The sequence below is a fragment of the Nansenia antarctica genome (assembly GCF_963989245.1).
Source record: "Nansenia antarctica genome assembly, chromosome: 15".
NCBI lineage: Eukaryota > Metazoa > Chordata > Actinopteri > Argentiniformes > Microstomatidae > Nansenia > Nansenia antarctica.
Window position 1 is genome coordinate 28053269 of NC_137685.1, and position 20000 is coordinate 28073268.

The 20000-nt window shown below is 44.7% G+C and overlaps 1 protein-coding gene across 1 annotated transcript in view; it reads right to left on the reverse strand.

Moving 5' to 3' along the window:
* ptprt (protein tyrosine phosphatase receptor type T) overlaps positions 1–20000 on the reverse strand; it is a gene marked incomplete at both ends in the record, with an annotated part of 296589 nt that overhangs the window by 247090 nt on the left and 29499 nt on the right. The window contains one exon of the mRNA XM_080545458.1: positions 1717–1842. Within this exon, the coding sequence (XP_080401584.1) occupies positions 1717–1842 (126 nt within the window). The remainder of the gene's footprint in view (positions 1–1716; positions 1843–20000) is intronic.

Genomic DNA, 20000 nt, shown 5'->3' on the forward strand with positions numbered 1-20000 from the left:
AGAGAAGCAGAGAGAGAGAGAGGGATAGATGCAGAGAGAGAGAGAGAAGCAAAGAGAGAGAGAGAGAGAGAAGCAGAGAGAGAGAGAGAGGATTGGAGTAACAGTGATGGGTATGACCTGTGAGCAGCGGAGGAAGAAAAGAATGAGTGCAGACTTTACTCCTTTAGTATCCCTCCTGTGAGAAAGTATTAACACCCCTCCGTTTCCATCTGAGCCAGCCCCTCCAGTCTCTCTATCCGGCTGGCCAAGTGACAGCTTGCTCCTCGTGCTCCTCTCTCTCTCTCTCTCTCTCTCTCTCTCTCTCTCTCTCTCTCTCTCTCTCTCTCTCTCTCTCTCTCTCTCTCTCCCGCCAACTGGGTCCAGCATTATTCAACAAGACATTGTATTCGGTGCAGATGCTTTTACTTTTTGCATCTCCCTGCTGTGTATGGCACACACACACACATACACGAACACACACACACACACACACACACTGACGCACACACACACACACACACACACACACAGACAGACAGACACACACACACACACACACACACACGCACACAAACAGACACTCAAACACATATCCACAATATCATGTGATCACACACACACACACACACTCACACATACACACATGCAGTGATGGCCCATTTCCTTTGATTATGCTCCTATCCTGATGACACGGATAAGAAGGCAGATGGCAGTTTCCTGTCGTTTATTTATTTATACATACGGCCCTTTTTCATATTTTCATCTGAATTGGCCTGTTTTGCCATGCAGAAAATGTTTTTATACTTTGATGTTGTTCTCCAGGTATAACATTTTTCACACATCCTGACTTTCCATCCAATGTTCAAAGTGCCCATATGCCACATTGTTTGTTCAATCAGGATAGAGTCATTTGTCACAGCCCAGTAGATGTGGGACACTTTGTTGACAGTGAATGCTAGCCTCTTCCACTGGAGCTGAGTTCCACTTTCATCAGTGTTAATGTCAGTGATATGACACAAGCAGACTCCTGAGAGCCTATGGAGGAGCTTCCCAAACGTCTCATCAGTCTCTGAAACCTCTGACGTAGGTGATCACATCTACATGGTGGTTGATCAGTCTCTCACATCGCTACCATAGAGGGGGAAAGCTGCTGTGTGCCAATAGTCCTCTATTCCTCCCGTCCTTTCTCCTCACCTCCTTCTCAGAATACATCGGAGGAGAATATCGAAGGGTGAGGAAGACTGTAGATCTTTTTTTTTCTCCAATGCATTTTGAGAAGGAAGTGAGGAAGTAAGAGGAGAGGAAGAGGAGGAGGGGAGGAAGAGGAGGAGGGGAGGACTACCGGGACTGGCACTCAGTCTCTGACAAAGAGTAGTCGGTGATCATTGCGAGAGACAGACAGCCAGCTTGATTGCCATTTGTCTTTGACAGGATCACCGTGGAGCGGCAGAGATTGTGTCACAGTGTGTCTCGGTCTACTCTAGATGTGAGCTGAGAGGCGTAGAGAAGGGGGGGGGAGAGTGAGAGTGAGAGGGAAAAAAGAGACACACAAGCAGAGAGACATGACAGAACCCCGAAACAGGAGAAGGAAGAGCTTTTAGTGATGAAAATGAGACGACACACCGCCAGAGTAGATCCAAACATACATGGACAGGGGGGCGGATATAAACCAAAAGCAGGGGTGATAGACAGAGCAAGAAGCGAGAGGTGAGAGAAGAGGAAGCCCCTTTCGCTTACCTGTGGGCACGGCGGCGTCCATGGAGGGCCTCTCCCAAGTGTTGACTTGGTCCCAGGCAAAGCCGTTGGTCCCCAGAGCCACGCTGTAGCCACAGCTGCTGTAGTGCTCTTCAAAAGAACAGCTGCCTGTAGGACACGAAGAGAAGGTTGCATATGTCAACACGATTAAGCCACAGACTCACATCGGCATTTCATCCTCCGCTAAATAATGATTTTCCAGCGCATTAGGCTTCATTATGCTAGCCAGAAGCCATGGAATCTGAAACCCAAAGACGAAAACTCGAACGTCTAATTAATTTGTACTCTTTGAGAGAGTGTGTGTTTTAATTGCGCTGAAGGATTCAAAGTGATCTCAGGGTTCTTTCGGGAAATGTTTTCTTCTTGCTTTTAAGTGTGGATAGATAGAACCGCTTTCAGTTGCAGACCCCATGCACAGGTGCATCTCAAAACATTTAAATATCATGGAAAAATGCATTATTTTCCGTAATTTAATTCAAAAAGTGAAACTTTCCTATATTCTAGATTCATTACACATGAAGTGAAATATTTCAAGCCTTTTTTGTTTTAATGTTGATAATTACGCCGTACGGTTAAAAAATCCAGTATCTCAAAATATTAGAATATTACATAAGACCAATCAAAAAAGGGATTTATAATACAGAAATGTCGATTTTCTGAAAAGTATGTTAATTTATGCACTCAATACTTGGTCAGGGCTCCTTTTGCACAAATTACTGCATCAATGCAGCGTGGCAAGGAGGCAATTCTCATGAGCTGTAAGCTGTATTTATCAACATTCAAACAAAAAAGGCTTGAAATATTTCATTTTATGTGTTATGAATCTAGAATATATGAATTAAAATACGCAAAATATTTAACTTTTCCACAATATTCAAATCTTTTGAGATGCACCTGTACGTATGTTCAAGATTTTCGGTTGTCTGACTTTCATTCTACTGTTGTTGTCTTACAGTTTACCACTGAACTTTGGATGCTTTTTCACCTGCATGGAATGCTACACTTCAAGTTCATCAAGTATCACATTTGTATAATGTCATAAGTTAAGAACCACTCATAGCCAGATGATAACGTGTCAATGGATACAGAATGCATGCAATCTGAGCACAAGAAAAATGTTAGGTCCTGTGGTTCCGTTAAATGGAGCGGGGGAGTTTGTGTCTGTGTTTTTTGGTTAGCAAAACACGTAGATTTCCAGTGTTTTTTAGAAATCCCTATAGCCCAAACAAAAGAGCAGACGCGTGTGTGAGCCTAATCATCTAATTCATCAATAAGAGCATAATCTTGTAAACAAGATCTTATTCCAAATCTCTAATCTGACACACAGAGTTTATCATTCTCAACCGTCTCCAAAGTCATGAACACCCAGACAGTGTTTTGTAGGGTCGTTAATACTGTTGTTCTTAATTCATGAGCTGAGCTCTGTGTGTTCTATTTAACCAAATATGCTCATCTACACTGCTCATTGATATACAGTTCACCCTATACCCAGAGAGAGTGAGTTTTCAGACTCCACATCAAAAGTGTCAAACAATTAGCATTGGGCTATCGTGTCGTGTTCTGTGTTTTTTCGACGTAGAGGAAGAGAGAGAGAAAGAAACAGAAAAACAAGCACAAGCCCTTCATCTTCGCTAATTAATGTTAACTACCAATTTGATCCATTATTGATCAAAGTTGAAGTTGCCTACAGCAGAGAAGCAACAGTTTCCCGCCAGCAGGCTGCACCCCCACATTTACTCCCGGGAGAGCAAGCTAGCGGAGAGGGTTTCAATGCTCATGCTAAAAGACAGGGAGATATAATGGGGGATGTTTTCCAGCAGCTGTGTCGTGTCTGTAGGCTGACTGTCGAGACGTTGTTTATCAAATCAAGTTTCCATGTAAGTGCTTTCATCAATAACTGGTAATGAACAGAGACTGATGTTTCTGCCAGGGAGACTGGGGAGTTAAAATGTAGGCTATTCACAACTGCTACATAAAAAGAGCACATTATCTACACACACACAAAAACAGCCCAAGAAAAACATCTTCTTCTTTTTTTTCTAGGCTACTGGGGGCGGACAGATTTAAATCAGAACTAGGCCTAATGTTACTTAAATTAATCTCAAGTAAAAGAGTGATTTCTGAAGCAGTGTTTATCAGGATTAATCAGATAATCTGTGTGAGGTTGCTTAAAAAACATGGGATGAAACGCAAATTACAATACATTTAGAAATAAACCAACCTTGAAGCTAACATTATTATATAGAAACATTATTCTACATTATTCTCATTGAGATTATTCAGCAAAAGAAGTCAAGTAAAAGAAAACCTGAAGTACAGTTTGCGTGAATTCATCACAAAAAAAAGCATATGGGGCCTCCTTGTCCTGGACTAGATTGCATGTCTAAGAGGGCTGCCATGTGGTGTTCATGGTTCATTTACCAATATTGCTATTGACACAAATCTGAAGTTAAACCTGCCTCTGGCTAGGTCTAATTTAAGGCCACCTATATAGGCTACATTAGTTCCAATCTTACTTGTTTTTTAAGTCTGCAACTATGTCAAACCATGTCTGAGAAGTGAAATTGCAGTTAGTCCAGTTTTAGAGTAGGCCTACAGTAGGGTTAGGAGGTCTTAATAGTAGCCTACATTGGTAACACGTTTAGATATTTCATCCTCGTTTTAAAGGAGAGCCTTATGATTCAATCAACAAAGAAGCCTTTGATGGTTTCGTATGATAAATGTATGATACAGTACATGTATGACCTAATGTCGTGATTAGAGAACGTTAAACATCCGTTGTTAAAGACAAGCCTTTGGGCAATGAGATGTTCAGACCACATGCAACATTAGCTGTTCTGAACGCATGCTCCTCAAGGTTCATTGTGATCTGGTTAAGCAAGATAGCAAGGATAACTAAGCAACTGTCCACATTAAAAAAAAAATTGCTTTATTTTACCAGATACCAGAGAAATTCTCATTTATAATTATGATCTGGCCAAGAGGCCCTGGCAAGAATAAAAACAAACATATAAACAGAAATACACCACAGGGTCAACACAAAACAATACATACAATACATGAGAACGGCAAAGACGGTGAAGATAAAATAAATAAAAACAAAGTCAGCTAACCTATGTGTGAAAAGAGAGGGGGGGTTGTGTGTGTATGTGTGTGTGTGTGGGGGGGGGGGGGGGGGGGGGGGGGCAATCAGCAGGAACAACAGTCAACTATGACCTGCTGAAGTTAGTTAGAAATGGTATGTGATGTGAGAAACAGAACACACTTTTGGATAGTGAGCCTGATGAGATCCCTAGACCTTGAGTGGTAACTATCATCATATACTACTATTGTGAGAGGAGTGCAGGAGAGATGAGAGGTAGAGAGGTGTTTTCCCCAGGATTGTTTTATAGATTAATTGAAGCCAGTGAAGAAAGCCGCCTGGTATGGAGGGAGGGCCAGTCCACCAGTTTGTAGAGATCGCAGTGGTGAGCAGTGAAGGGTGCACCAGTGGTGATCAGTGAAGGGTGCATCAGTGGTGATCAGTGAAGGGTGCACCAGAGGCAAAGCGAATGGCGGAGTGGTGGAGTGTGTCAGGTTCCTAAAGGCACACTTTGATACCATTGATAGATTGTGTCACCGTAGTCCAGCATAGGAAGTATGTATGGTCATCTTCACCAGGGTGTGCGTGTTGATGATACTTGACCACCTCAGGCTGCATGTAACGCCCAGCGCTTGCATTATGTTGTATCCAGTATTCCGTCTCATCCCCGGGCAGCAATCAGACGCATTAAAAGCAACGCTTCCAACCGTAATCCAGTCTGACAGATCTTACCATGTCATCCACCAATGGGAGGCAAGTGGGCTGAAGCGCCTGTTTTTCTGTTAGTTTAGATAAGGTCTTAGTTAACGTCTATTAAATTGACTGTCATCTATTTTGGAAGATTCAATTACAGCATTTAGCAACATATGTCTCTCTCCTTGTATTTTCTCTGCCCGCCAGCAAGCAGGCGAATATATGACTCGGAAACTAAAGCTATTATATTCACTCCAATAAGCATGAATAATAGCGAAGTAGAGCTTTTTTTTATTAATACTGCAATCAACAGAAATATATTAGGACCATGTTTTTGTCTTGTAATATTTCTCAGCAAAATGTAATCTGACAGAGGCCATGCGCATTTATCCCTAGTTTAATTACAGAATGCATGAGTCTATAGGAGCGATGTTTATAACCTTTTTTCTGCTTGAGTGGAAATAACAAACAAGTCTCAGATTGCCTTTCCAGTTGTCACCGCGCTTGCGCCGCTCAGGAATGACTCCGAAAACAAACTACACACACACACACACACACACACACACACACACACACACACACACACACACACACACACACACACACACCGCTGGAGTCAATATATCCAATCCGCTTGGACAGGAATGAGAACACAACGGGGAGCGGGCCGATTGAATGTGTGAGAGACTGACACACACACGCACTCTCACCTCACACACACACGCACACACACCGAGTTTCACTCACTCCCAGGTACATCCTGCTTGAATTGAATCCAGCTTTGCCAGTCACAATGAATCAGAGAAGAGGAGTCTGACAAGACAGACAACGGAACAAGCGCTTTTAATAACGCGCGCACGCACACACACACACACACACACACACACACACACACACACACACACACACACACACACACACACACACACCATTCAATTGAACTGCTCCCTCAAGCCCTTCTAATTCTACCATGTCCGCTTCACAAACACCCTTTAACCTCACTAGCCAAAAACACACAACCCATTTCCTCCAGCCATCCATCACCAGAGATGTAGACTGAGTGCTCAAGGTAACCAGACATTGGACAGACAGACACACACGCACGCACGCACGCACGCACGCACGCACGCACGCACGCACGCACACACACACACACACACACACACACACACACACACACACACACACACACACACACACACACACACACCAGACACACCAGCTAGCTGCTTGAGGAGAATAGACAGGGTGTAAGGATACTATTGCCTGATACAGGATCCCTCCACAAGCTCTGGAGGTTCATATGCAATCAGTGCCGTCTCAAATGACACCTGACCTGATTCTCGGAATAGGACCAGAAGACCAGAGAGCAGTGCATGAGATGAGGGTGTCGGGTGTCGGGTGTCGGGTGTCATTTGAGATGGCTCTCCCTGGTGATGCTGTGAGTATACTGTATGAACCTTTGTGCACACAAACGTGTACGAACGCAATATAAACACTATCCCATCCTTCCTATGGAGATTAATCTCAGTTTCACTTCATGTAGTTCATCAATAAATGATGGTCACTATGGTAACCATAGCCTTATACATGACCTTTGGTAGGAACTGTGTCAACTTCTATAAAACTAAGAGGCTGCATAAGTCATTTCAATGACAAAGTGTGGGCGCAAAACAGCGCGGTCAAATATTCTATTCAGTCAGATGGTGGGCAGCTTGTCAGTAGTGTTCATTCCTCCTTTGACGAGGTCTTTGTCACAATTTGCATACTAATCCCACTTGTGCGAATTGCTGGAGTAAAAAACGTCGGCTTTGCATTAATGACTGCCTATCTTTCCCCTGTGTGAGTTCTAGGTATCGTGTCCTTAAGGAGAGGCGAAGCTCTGATCCTCTAATTCCAGGGATGGGGATACGGAGGAGACAGGAACCACAGGAAACGTGCCAGGTAATCCTCACTGATTCTGCTGTTACTATAGGCAACAGGGCACTATGCAGATTGTTGTTATTTCTTAAGGACAGATGATGGTTATTTCTTAAGGACAGACGATAGTTATTTCTTAAGGACAGACGATAGTTATTTCTTAAGGACAGGTGATAGTTATTTCTTAAGGACAGGTTATTATTATTTCTTAAGGACAGGTTATTATTATTTCTTAAGGACAGGGGACAAAGGAAATATGTGAAATGTGCGATACAGTATCTACTGTATGTACCTGTCTGGCACCCCCACTGACATTGGCTCTGTGTGTGTGTGTGTGTGTGTGTGTGTGTGTGTGTGTGTGTGTGTGTGTGTGTGTGTGTGAGTGTGTGAGTGTGTGAGTGTGTGAGTGTGTCTATCACAGAGCCTCCTGACACACAGGGGGTGTCTTTAAAGCCGAGCCAGCAGAAACCGCAGGAAGGCAGGGCCACAACCTCCCATCCCAGGTCACACAGGGAGACCAGACCACAGGCCAACGGACAAAGACACACGGCTGCTTTTTCTCTCTCTCTCTCTCTCTCTCTCTCTCTCTCTCTCTCTCTCTCTCTCTCTCTCTCTCTCTCTCTCTCTCTCTCTCTCTCTCTCTCTCTCTCTCTCTCTCTCTCTCTCTCTCTCTCTCTCTCTCTCTCTAATAAAAGCAGTCTGTTCATGTTCTGGCTGGTTAGAATTGACAAATGTTACAACGCAACGGCGGGATCATAAAATTTGACCAATAAAAATGATTAGCCGCTACAAAATGCACGTCATGCATTTTTCACCCCTTAAAAAAAATGATTACAGCAGGAGAAACGGACCTCCAGGCAATAACGCCAGGCAATATACAACTATAAACATCTGTTTCTGGGCCTTTCATTAGGTGATAAATAACAACTGTTCACTCCTATTCCCCACAGTGTATGGGTGTGTGTGTAATCACGTCATGTGTACATGCCCATAGAAACGCACACTCACACTCACACAAACACATTCTTACATGCACCCACACACACACACACAAAAGTAAGCCTACGTAACTTTTTATGAAAAATATACACCCCCAATTCTCGCCCTTAACGGAAACATAGTTATTCATGAACACCATACACTATACAATTTTTCCAGCCCAGTCCTAACACACCGCGTATTCAACTTGTCAACTCGTCATCACAGAAAGCCCTTCATTTGCTGATCGAGGTGTGTTTCTGGTTTCGTTTTTTTGGGGGGGGGGATTTTTTTGGCCTTAAAAGCCAGAACGTCAAGAGCATCCAGTACGCAGCATAGGACGACCAACAACTATCTGACCATCTAGTTGGTGGGTTGGGGGTGATGCTATTCGGTTGTTAAGTCTGACATCAAACATGACGTTTAGCCATTTCCTGGTCCAAATCAGAAATTCCCCGCACCAGAGTACCAGGCAAGTTTATTTGTATAACACATTTCATACAACAGGGGCAATTCAAAGTGCTTTACATGCATTATTAAAAAATACAGCAAGAGGAGCATAGGAAAAATAAAAATTACAATGAATAAAAGCAAATATAAGAAGTAAATAGATAAAACATTTAAAAAGACAATAGTTAATGGAAAAAAGGCATTGATAGAAGTGTTTGTGTTTAATCATAACTGGTGCAAAACATGAAGGTTTTTAGCTTAGATTTAAATATTTTAAGGGTTTGGGCCTGTTTGATTTCTTCAGGGAGTTTGTTCCAGGAGCATGCAGCAGCGTGACTGAAAGCTGCTGCACCGTGTTTTGTTTTTACTCTTGGAATTATTAGCTGATTTGTCTCAGCTGACCTTAGGGACCTTGCGGGAATATAGGGTGGGAGGAGATCTGATATGTATTTTGGTCCAAGACCATTTTGTGATTTGTATGTAATTAGGAGGATTTTGAATTCAATTCTCTGAGAGACTGGTAGCCAGTGCAGGGATCTCAGGATTGGTGTAATGTGTTCAAATGTCTTTGTTTTTGTTAGGACCCTAGCAGCGGCGTTTTGGATGAGCTGCAATTTACGAACAGCTCCTTTAGATAGGCCTGTTAGTAGACCATTACAATAATCAAGTCTACTCGAAACAAATGCATGGATGAGTTTTTCAAGGTCTTGCTTGGACATGAAACCTCTCATTCTTGTTATGTTTTTCAGGTGATAGTAGGCTGATTTAGTTATCGAGTTTATGTGGCTGTTGAAGTTTAGATCGGAGTCTAGAATTACACCAAGATTTCTGACCTGTTTTTTAGTGTGAAGAGAGAGAGAATCAAGTTTTGCACTGACTTTCGATCTTTTGTCAGGTGCACCGAATACAATTATCTCTGTTTTGTCCTTGTTTAGTTGGAGGAAGTTTTGTGTCATCCAGGCGTTTATTTGCTCAATGCAATTACAGAGATTGTCAATGGGACTATAGTCGTTCGGTGAGAGGGCTATGTAGATTTGAGTGTCATCCGCATAGTTGTGGTAGGCAATTTTGTTCTTTTTTATGATGTGTCCCAATGGAAGCATGTAGAGATTGAATAGAAGGGGGCCAAGGATTGACCCTTGGGGAACCCCACATGTCATTTTAATTTGGTCAGATACAAAGTTGCCAATGGAGACATAGTAGCTTCTGTCCTGTAGGTAGGATCTAAACCAGTTTAGGGCAGTGCCCGAAAGTCCTACCCAGGTTTTTAGTCTATCTATTAGAATGTCATGGTCTACAGTGTAAAAGGCAGCACTAAGATCTAGTAGTATCAAAACTGAGATTTTTCCGGAGTCTGTGTTTACGCGAATGTCATTAAGGACCTTAATAAGGGCCGTTTCAGTGCTATGTAGGGGGCGAAAGCCTAATTAAAAGTCATCAAAGAGATCATTTAGGGTCAAATAATTGCTAAGTTGTTCGTGGGCAACCATTTCAATAATTTTTCCTGTACAGGGAAGGTTTGATATGGGTCTGTAGTTGTTTAGTACAAATGGGTCTAGGCCGTTCTTTTTTAGTAGAGGCTTAATAACTGCAGTTTTCAGGGCTTCAGGGAAGATTCCTGATGAAAGGGAGGTGTTAATTATTTGTATTACTTCGCCTGCCATGCAGCTAAATATGTTTTTTAAATGTTGGCAGGACATCAAGGGCACAGGTGGATGGTTTAAGACGTGACATGATTTTATCTAGGGTCTTGTAATCAATGGTGTTAAATTGTGACATGGTTGTTATGTCCGCCCTATTTGGGGTTGTTAATGGGGACATGTTTTTCATGCCTGACACAGAAGACCTAATGCCTTGTCTAATGGTTTCTATTTTATTGTTAAAAAAGGATGCAAGCTCATTGCATTTACTAGTCGAGTGAAATTCCTGAGCAATGGGTGTTGGGGGATTTGTAAGTCTGTCAACAGTTCTGAAAAGGATGCGGGCATTATTGATGTTATTGTTTATGATCTTAGAGAAAAATTATTGCCTGGCACTTCTTATTTCTAAGTTATAGTTTTGAAGATTCTCTTTATAGATATCATAGTGGACTTGAAGGTTTGTTTTTCTCCATCTGCGCTCTGCTTTACGACATTCTCTTTTTTGGGTCTTTACGGATGGGGCAGTTCTCCAGGGAGCTTTTTGCTTACCAGAGATGCATTTGGATCTAATGAGTGCAATATCATCAATGGATTTTGTGATTTTTAAGTTGAAGTCGTGTAGAAGGTCATTTACTGAGGTTGGAATAGAAGTTTGGGGGGGGGGGCTAGGGAAAAGGCCTGTGTAAACAATGCACTGGTCTTTTCATTGATATATCGTTTGGAAATAGTTTTAGACATAGTTTGAATAACAGGAAAGATAGATATGTCAAAGAATATGCAACAGTGGTCAGACAGGGCAATGTCAGTTACAACAACATTTGAAATATCTAGGCCTTTGGTGATGATACCAGTGTAGTAAAGGGGTAGAATGACAGTTCAATCGTTTTTTAGACTGGGATCTATTCATACAACAAGGGACACAGAAGCACTTTCCCGTTTTTCCTATATTGTCAGCGTCTTTGAGCCTCGGAAAAGCGCTATACAAATATAATGAATTATTATTATTACTGAGGCATTTCGAAGAGAGCGCCTCAGCCAACTTTGGACCCGGAAACACGTCACGACTTAACAACCGGATAGGCTGGACTAGAAGTCTGCACACCCTATGGGTCACCAAGACCGGAGTTCGAAGACCCCCCACTGCCTCAAAGGGATGCAGCCTGATCAGTCCCCCTGGAGCCATCAGAGCTATAGCGGTCATGGATGGACCCCTGTCTCACCCCTGTCTCACCCCTGTCTCACCCCTGTCTCACCGCTGTCACACCCCTGTCACACCCCTATCACACCCCTGTATCACCCCTGTCTCACCCCTGGCTCACCCCTGTATCACCCCTGTCTCACCCCTGTCTCACCCCTGTCTCACCCCTGTCACACCCCTGTCTCACCCCTGTCTCACCCCTGTATCACCCCTGTCACACCCCTGTCTCACCCCTGTCACACCCCTGTCTCACCCCTGTCACACCCCTGTCTCACCCCTGTCTCACCCCTCACCTATCTCAGTCTCACCCACCTCGTCTCGTCAGACGCTTCAAATGAACTCTGTTCGCTTACCCTCTGGTAGCTTACAACCACACACACACACACATGCACATGCACACACACACACACACACACACACACACACACACACACACACACACACAGATAGATGTCTGTGATGCCCTTTATAAATGTAGCGGGTACAGTCAGGGCTGTCGGCTATGATGTCATCTGTTTCCGATGCTGTCATTCTCAGCAGGAGATGAGAGGCCTGACCCTCTGAACCCAGCACCTCTCAGACAGACAGGCCATCATCTGCCATAGAGAACTGATACACACACACACACACACAATCACACACGCGCACTCACACACACACACACATTCTTACACACACACACACATTCTTACACACACGCACACAATGACACACACACATTCCTACACGCACACACACTTACACATACAGTACACATACTTACACAGTACACACACACTCGTACACACACCTACACACGCTCACACTTTCTCACACTCGCACACGCACACACATACACCCACACACCTGAAGAAAGGGCAGTTAAAGCCAGGTTTACCAGCTGAAAAAGCCTATTTTCGTCTCCTAACCCATCTTCAGAGCCCCCAATTCCACCCATCCTCCTCCTGACCCCAGTTAAAAACCCTCCCTCCCCACTTCCCACACCCCTCCCTTCCTCCCCCCCGTCTCCATCATCTCAGACTACTCTCTTCTCTTCTCCTCCCTCTGTCCGCTAAGCCTTCTCAGAGCCCTAATAAGTACCCTTCCTCCGCTCACCTCTTCACAGCTAACCCCCCTGTGTGACCCTTCTCTGTGTATTGTACATGTATGGATGTGTGTATCTTGTGTATTGTACATGTATGGATGTGTGTATCTTGTGTATTGTACATGTATGGATGTTTGTGTCTTGTACATGGATGTTTTCATTGTGTGTATTGCATATCTATGGATGTTTTACCTCCCTTGTGTACCCTTCCTGTGCCAGGGTGCCAGGAAAGACATCCATTCGATGAACAATTTAATGGACAATAACGTTATTAAGTCTGATCGAATCTCTGTCCCTTCACCCTTCCTCAAAACTCTCTCTCGCTAACCCCCACCCTCCCTCCCTCCCTCCCTCCCTCCCTCCCTCCTTTCCTTACCCCTCTCCTCCTTCCACGGGGGGGGGGGGTGGAACCTACGCTCCCTCCCTCCTCTCTCCTTCCCTGTCCCCTCGATAAGTCACTTCCCTGGCTACCAGAGATGGATGTCAGTACATTCAACACCACAGTCACCACACTAGGACCATCCACGCTGTATTAATCAGTGGAGCTGTCGCAGCATAGCTGTGATCCATGGCTGTTATTTACCATAACTCTCCTCTACTGGACGCTGAACACTGAATTATGGATGTAATTGATTAGGAGGCAAACAGCTCAATTATTAAGGGAGGTGGCTGTAACCCAGCCCTGCAGAGAGCCGGAGAAGGGTTCCCCTTATGAGGTGCTGTGGCAAGACAACCCTGGAGGCATACACACACACACACACACACACACACACACACACACACACACACACACATATAGGCATGCACAGATATATACACAAACACACACACACACACACACACACAATGTGCCTCCACAGCCCTCACCTTTCATTCACACACACACACACACAACATACACACATACACACACGCACACAAACACACACAGGATTTAAGATGGCCTCTTCAGACTCTCTCACCCCTTCTCTCTCTCTCTCTCCCTCTCTCTGTCTCTCTCTTTCTCTCTCTCTCTCTCTTTCTCTCTCTCTCTCTCTCTCTCTCTCTCTCTCTTTCTCTCTCTCTCTCTCTCTCTCTCTCTCTCTTTCTCTCTCTCTCTTTCTCTCTCTCTCTCTCTCTCTCTCTCTCTCTCTCTCTCTCTCTCTCTCTCTCTCTCTCTCTCTCTCTCTCTCTCTCTCTCTCTCTCTCTCTCTTGCTTTCCTGGTCTCTGAATCTTTGAGAAGGGATTTGAAGAGAGACAAACTGAGGCTGCGACTGCTTTTCCTCCAACTGCTTTGGAGACTGCTAAGGCAGCAAACTCAAGACTGTATGTGAGTGTGTGTGAGTGTGTGTGTGTGTGTGTGTGTGTGTGTGTGTGTGTTCCAAGGACCTGAGCTCTCATTGGTATTCAGCCGGATAGAGCCACCAAGCGACCCCCTTTTCAGCTGCCTGAACAGCCCCGGAGGAGAGGGGAGGACACAGTGGAGCACTCAGGCCAGGGGACGTCACAGAGACGGAGGACACAGTGGAGCACTCAGGCCAGGGGACGTCACAGAGACAAGCCTAGCCAGCCTCGTCCTAGCTAGTCCTGCCTAGTCTTACCTAGGCCTAGCTAGTCCTGCCTAGTCTTACCTAGGCCTAGCTAGTCCTGCCTAGTCTTACCTAGTCTTACCTAGTCCTAGCTAGTCCTGCCTAGTCTTACCTAGGCTAGCTAGTACTTCTTGGTCTTCTCTAGTCACACATAGCACTGTAAGGCCCCACAATTGCATAATTACCACATCACGTTTAGCTATCCTAAAAAAAAAAAATGTGTTAATGTTTTTTTTTAAAGACCACATTTACATGGTCAATGGGTCCTACTGTTTATCCTCGCATTGTTATTGGATGTGTTTATAGATCCGCTTCTCTGGCCATAAAAAGCTACGGAGCCTTAAAATAGATTAGACCTTTTTGTTATTGCACAGAGTACAATGAATGTATTCTTCTGTCTATGCACAGGGTCAGCCATAGTCAGCGCTCCTGGAGCAATTAGGGGTTATGTGCCTTGCTCAAGGGCACAACGGCAGTGGTAGGCACCTTAGATATGATACCAGCAACCCTCCACTCAGCAGCAGCTCCCTCCTGAGGCAGGGATCGAACCAGCAACCTTCCGATAGCTAGCCGGCCTCTCTAGGCTACCTGCCGCCCCAATTATTACAATGTCTAGAACATGTAGATATTTAGTTATTGTGGAATACATTCATCAAATTAGATTTTGAGCTTGTTATGTCTGTGTTGCAGTTATACAACTCTGGGTGATGTTGGTATAGCATGTGCACCTTACACATTACATGGGTACATTGCACTTCTCACATTATGGGGAAAAAAAATACTAATAGAAATATATGGTTAATGACTTGTTCCCCCTTTCACCAGGTGCCATCACAAATGTTGAGTTTTGACCAGAATTTAATAAATGAATACATTATTTCTGGTTGCAGTCTTTGAAACTGTATCTGTATTTTATTAGTTAAGAAAAATAAACTCTGGGTTTTGTTTGTTTGCTCAAATAGCTGCTTGTTGAATTAGGGAGAAACAGATGGAAATGGGTTTAGGGCAAATGTGATAACAAGAACTTGGTATAAGAATGAAACCCTACCATAGAACAATGGTTAGGAATTATAAGAGAGATTTATAATATGGAAAGAATGACTTATCAGAGGGATCTTAGATTGAGAGAAAATGTGTTTGTATTACAGAGATCAGCATGGTGCAAATGCAAGTGCAGATACTTATTTTCAGTCTCTGGTGGTTGTGTTCCATTGGACATCCTTTTACTGTCACAACAGCTCACAGATCTGCTGTGTTTGCACATTGTTGAACTTCACCCAGCAGATATGTGAAGCTGTGTTCGCTGAGTCTGTACATGGTCAAGCTGTGTTGGCTGAGTCTGTACATGGTCAAGGATTTCCTTAGTTTTGGATCTTTCTCAGATATCCTGCCACTGTCTATGATCTGTTTAGAGCCAAATAGTTTTCCATTTAGCTCTGTGTGTGTGTGTCTGTGTGTGTCTGTGTGTGTGTGTGTGTGTGTGTGTGTGTGTGTGTGTGTGTGTGTCTGTGTGTGTGTGTGTGTCTGTGTGTGTGTTCCATTTAGCTCTGTTTTTGGTTGATTGTTTCCAATGTGTCAGGTAATTGTCTTTTTGTTTTCTTATAATTTGGTTCAGTCTAATGGGGTTTCTGTCTGGTGGCTCTGCTTGTGTTTGTGAACAGAGTCCCAGAACCAGCTAGCTGAGGGGGCATCTCTCTCTGTAAGGGCTTTGTTGTGGAGCATGTCAGGGTCGCTTTCTTTTAGGTGATTATACAATTTAAACGCTCTCTTTTGAATTGTTATAATTAGTGGGTATCGTCCTAATTCTTCTCTGCATGCATTATTTGGTGTTTTTCGTTGGATACGGAGAATGATTTGCAGAACTGTGCGTGCAGAGTCTCAATTTGGTTTTTGTCCCATTTTGTAAAATCTTTTAGTGAGCGCAGATTTTCGTGTTTTGACTTTGCTGGGAGTTCGATAAAAATGCCTTTCCACCAAAGAACCGTGGAGCCGCGGTGTGTGAGCAGGCTGCCCGGGAGGGTCGGTCACACACCGGGGGAAGACAGGGGTTTCATCATGGTGGATGGTCGCACATTTCGGAAGCCTGTTATATTTTCTGCATTGGATGAGGTTTGTTGTCATACAATGATATTGATCACTACTTTGGCTGATGTGATGTGGTTAACTAGTCAACTCCCTCCCCGTCACACTGTTTCAGTCTGTCTCTCTCTCTCTCTCTCTCTCTCTCTCTCTCTCTCTCTCTCTCTCTCTCTCTCTCTCTCTCTCTCTCTCTCTCTCTCTCTCTCTCTCTCTCTCTCTCTCTCTCTCTCTCTCTCTCTCTCTCTCTCTCTCTCTCTCTCTCTCTCTCTCTCTCTCTCTCTCTCTCTCTCTCTCTCTCTCTCTCTCTCTCTTTTCTCTCTCTTTTCTCTCTCTTTTCTCTCTCTTCCGCCTCTTTCTCTCTCTAGGCAAGCACAGGGACATAGGGAATAACTACCTCACTTTTTACAGAAGTTCGGTCGAAAACTTGAAGACCATGAACCATGAAGCATGAACCAACCCCATGACTGCTGCAGCAGGAAGGTACGGTGGCAGTGTAGCGTATGACAGGGTGAGAGCTGTGTGTGTGTTCACTTCTCTACACAGGCCCCATCGGGCCTGGGACGTATTCATACTTCTTCTCCATCCTCTCCACAGACATACACGCACACATGCATGCACACCACACACTCACACACGCATGCACGAACGCACGCATGTACGACACACACACATACACACACGAATACACGCATGCATGTACAGTGGGATGCAAAAAAGTGGGCACCCCTACTCAAAATGCCTTTTGCAATTAATATCTAAATGAAAAGAAGCAAGTTGTTTTTCAAAACAATAAAACAAGGAAAAAGGCCTCGTGCAAAAGTTTGGGAACCCTGTCAGCTAGTACTCCTCGGGCAACAGCTTGCAAACGCTAACCCTGTTGCCAGCTAAGAGTCTTTCAATTCTTGTTTTGGGAATTTTTCCCCATTCTTCCTGGCAGAACACCTCTAGCACAGAAATATTCTTCGGCCTTCTTGCATGCACGGCATGTTTGAGATCTCTCCACAGATTTCCTGTAATATTCAAGTCTGAGGACTGTGATGGCCATTCCAAAACCTTCATCCGTTTTTCCTGGAGGTACTTCATGGTTGATTTTGAGGTATGCTTCGGGTCATTGTCTTGCTGGAATACCCAACCTCTCTTCAACTTCAATTTCTGGACTGACCTTCGAACAATAGCCTCTAGAATATGTTGATATTTGGTGGAATCCATTCTTCTTTCCACCCGCACAATATTGCCTGTGCCCCCAGCTGCTACACAACCCCAAAGCATAATGGATCCACCTCCATGCTTACCAGTTGGCAAGGTGTTCTTCTCTACAAATGCTTCACCCTTTTTTCTCCAAACATACCTTCTTTGGTTGTCAGTCCAAAGCACACTGTCAGTCCAAAGCACACTGTTCCAATAGGCTTCAAGGTTTTCTTTTGCATACTTCAGACGCTTAAATTTGTGTTGAGGTCGTAGGAAAGGCTTCTTTCTGGCAACTCGGCCATGTAGGTCTTTGTTGTTAAGGTACGCTGTATTGTTGTCCTGTGAAGAACTAGACCGCTGTCGGCTACTCTTCTTTGCAGCTCTTTTGCAGTGATGTGTGGGTTCTTCTGAGCATTTCTCATCAGATCTCGGGCCATTCTATCTGAAATCTTGCCTTGACTTCAATTGTTCCATTTATTTTCCATTTTCTGATGATGTTTCTGACAGTGGAAATGGGTAGTTTGAAACGTTGCAATAGTTTTTTTTAGCCTTCTCCTTGATGGTGGAAGTGAACTATCTTGATTCTGACATCGTTGGACAACTGTTTAGAGGAACCCATGGTTTTTAACACCAGACACAACAGCTACTTTACTTCAGATACTTTAGAAGGCATAGAGTTACTTCAGAATGTATAGTTCAACCCTGGAATTATATTCACCTGACTCATTGAAGCCCTCGAAACAAGTAAATCACATCTCAAGCATCTTCTCAAAAGAATAATCCAAAAGGGTTCCCAAACGTTTGCACAGGGCCCTTTTCCATTTTATAATTTAAAAACTCTGAAAAATGAAAATAAAAACAAACCTTGCTTTAACATTTGCAGAAAGGTGTCATGTTTAACTTACTGTAGCATTTAGTGTTCAGGGTTGCTTTCAATCACTTGGAGATTAATTATAACAGACATTTAAACCAGGGGTGCCCACATTTGCACCCCACTGTATTTATGCCACACACACACAAACACACACACACACACACACACACACACACACACACACACACACACACACACATGGCCCCCGGCGTTATAATTAAGATTGCCCGAGTGGCGGGATTATAGAGGTAATTGGGTCTCTAAGTGGAGGCCCTATGGACTCAAATAATTAAAATAAATACCGAATGAAGTGGTGTGAGGGGCTGAGGGGTGAGGCTCCACGTCTCCATGTCTGGGAGCTTCTGTCACGACCTCCTCTTTCACCTCCTAGTCTTCGCCAGGCTCTCTCCCTGCCCATCTCTAGCCGTGTTTCCATAAAATGTCAAGCGAGTTTTAAGCGAACCTTTGAAAATGATGCACGTTCCCATTAACTGGTTTGGGGCGAAACATCTAGGCTATGTAAAGCGTAATTTTAATCAGAAGATGACACGGTATAGGCTACTTATACGTGCGTGCATGCGTGCGTGCGTGCGAGTGTGTGTGCGTGGCCGTGGCCTCAGGCTCCAGCTCAATCCAGTCCACGTCGTCCACTCCACCTGCTCTGTCTACATACCTGCGGTTTATCACCCCGTCACCATGCAGTATTTAAAGCCCGCCTTCCATCCACTCATTGCTAGATCGTTTGTGGTTCTACCCGTCAGTTAGCATTTATCACTCCATTTCTCACCATTATTGTACTTCATATTTTACTAACAGAGCTCTCTCATTTGTTCAGTGCCACTCCCTGGTTTCTGCCTGCCCTGCCTACCTGCCTGCATATCTTCTCTGCCCTGCCTACCTGCCTGCATATCTTCTCTGCCCTGCCTACCTGCCTGCATATCTTCCCTGCCCTGCCTACCTGCCTGCATATCTTCCCTGCCCTGCCTACCGGTCCTGCCTTGCCTAACCTGCCTACCTGCCTGCCTACCTGCCCTGCCTAGTATCTACCCAACTGCCCTGCCCTGCCCTCCCTGCACTGCCTACCTGCCCTTCCCCGCCCTGCCTACCTGCCTGGCTGCCCTGCCTACCTGCCTGCCTGCCCTGCCTACCTGCCTGGCTGCCCTGCCTACCTGCCTGGTTGCCCTGCCTACCTACCTACCAGCCTACCTGCCTGCCTGCCCAGCCTACCTGCCTACCTGCCTACCTGCCTACCTACCAGCCTACCTGCCTGCCTGCCCAGCCTACCTGCCTGCCTGCCCAGCCTACCTGCCCAGCTTACCTGCCTGGCTGCCCTGCCTACCTGCCTGGCTGCCCTGCCTACCTGCCTACCTACCTGCCTGGCTGCCCTGTCTACCTGCCTACCTGCCTACCTGCCCAGCCTACCTGGCCAGCCTACCTGCCCTGCCTACCTGCCTACCTGCCTACCTGCCCAGCCTACCTGGCCAGCCTACCTGCCTTGCCTACCTGCCTAC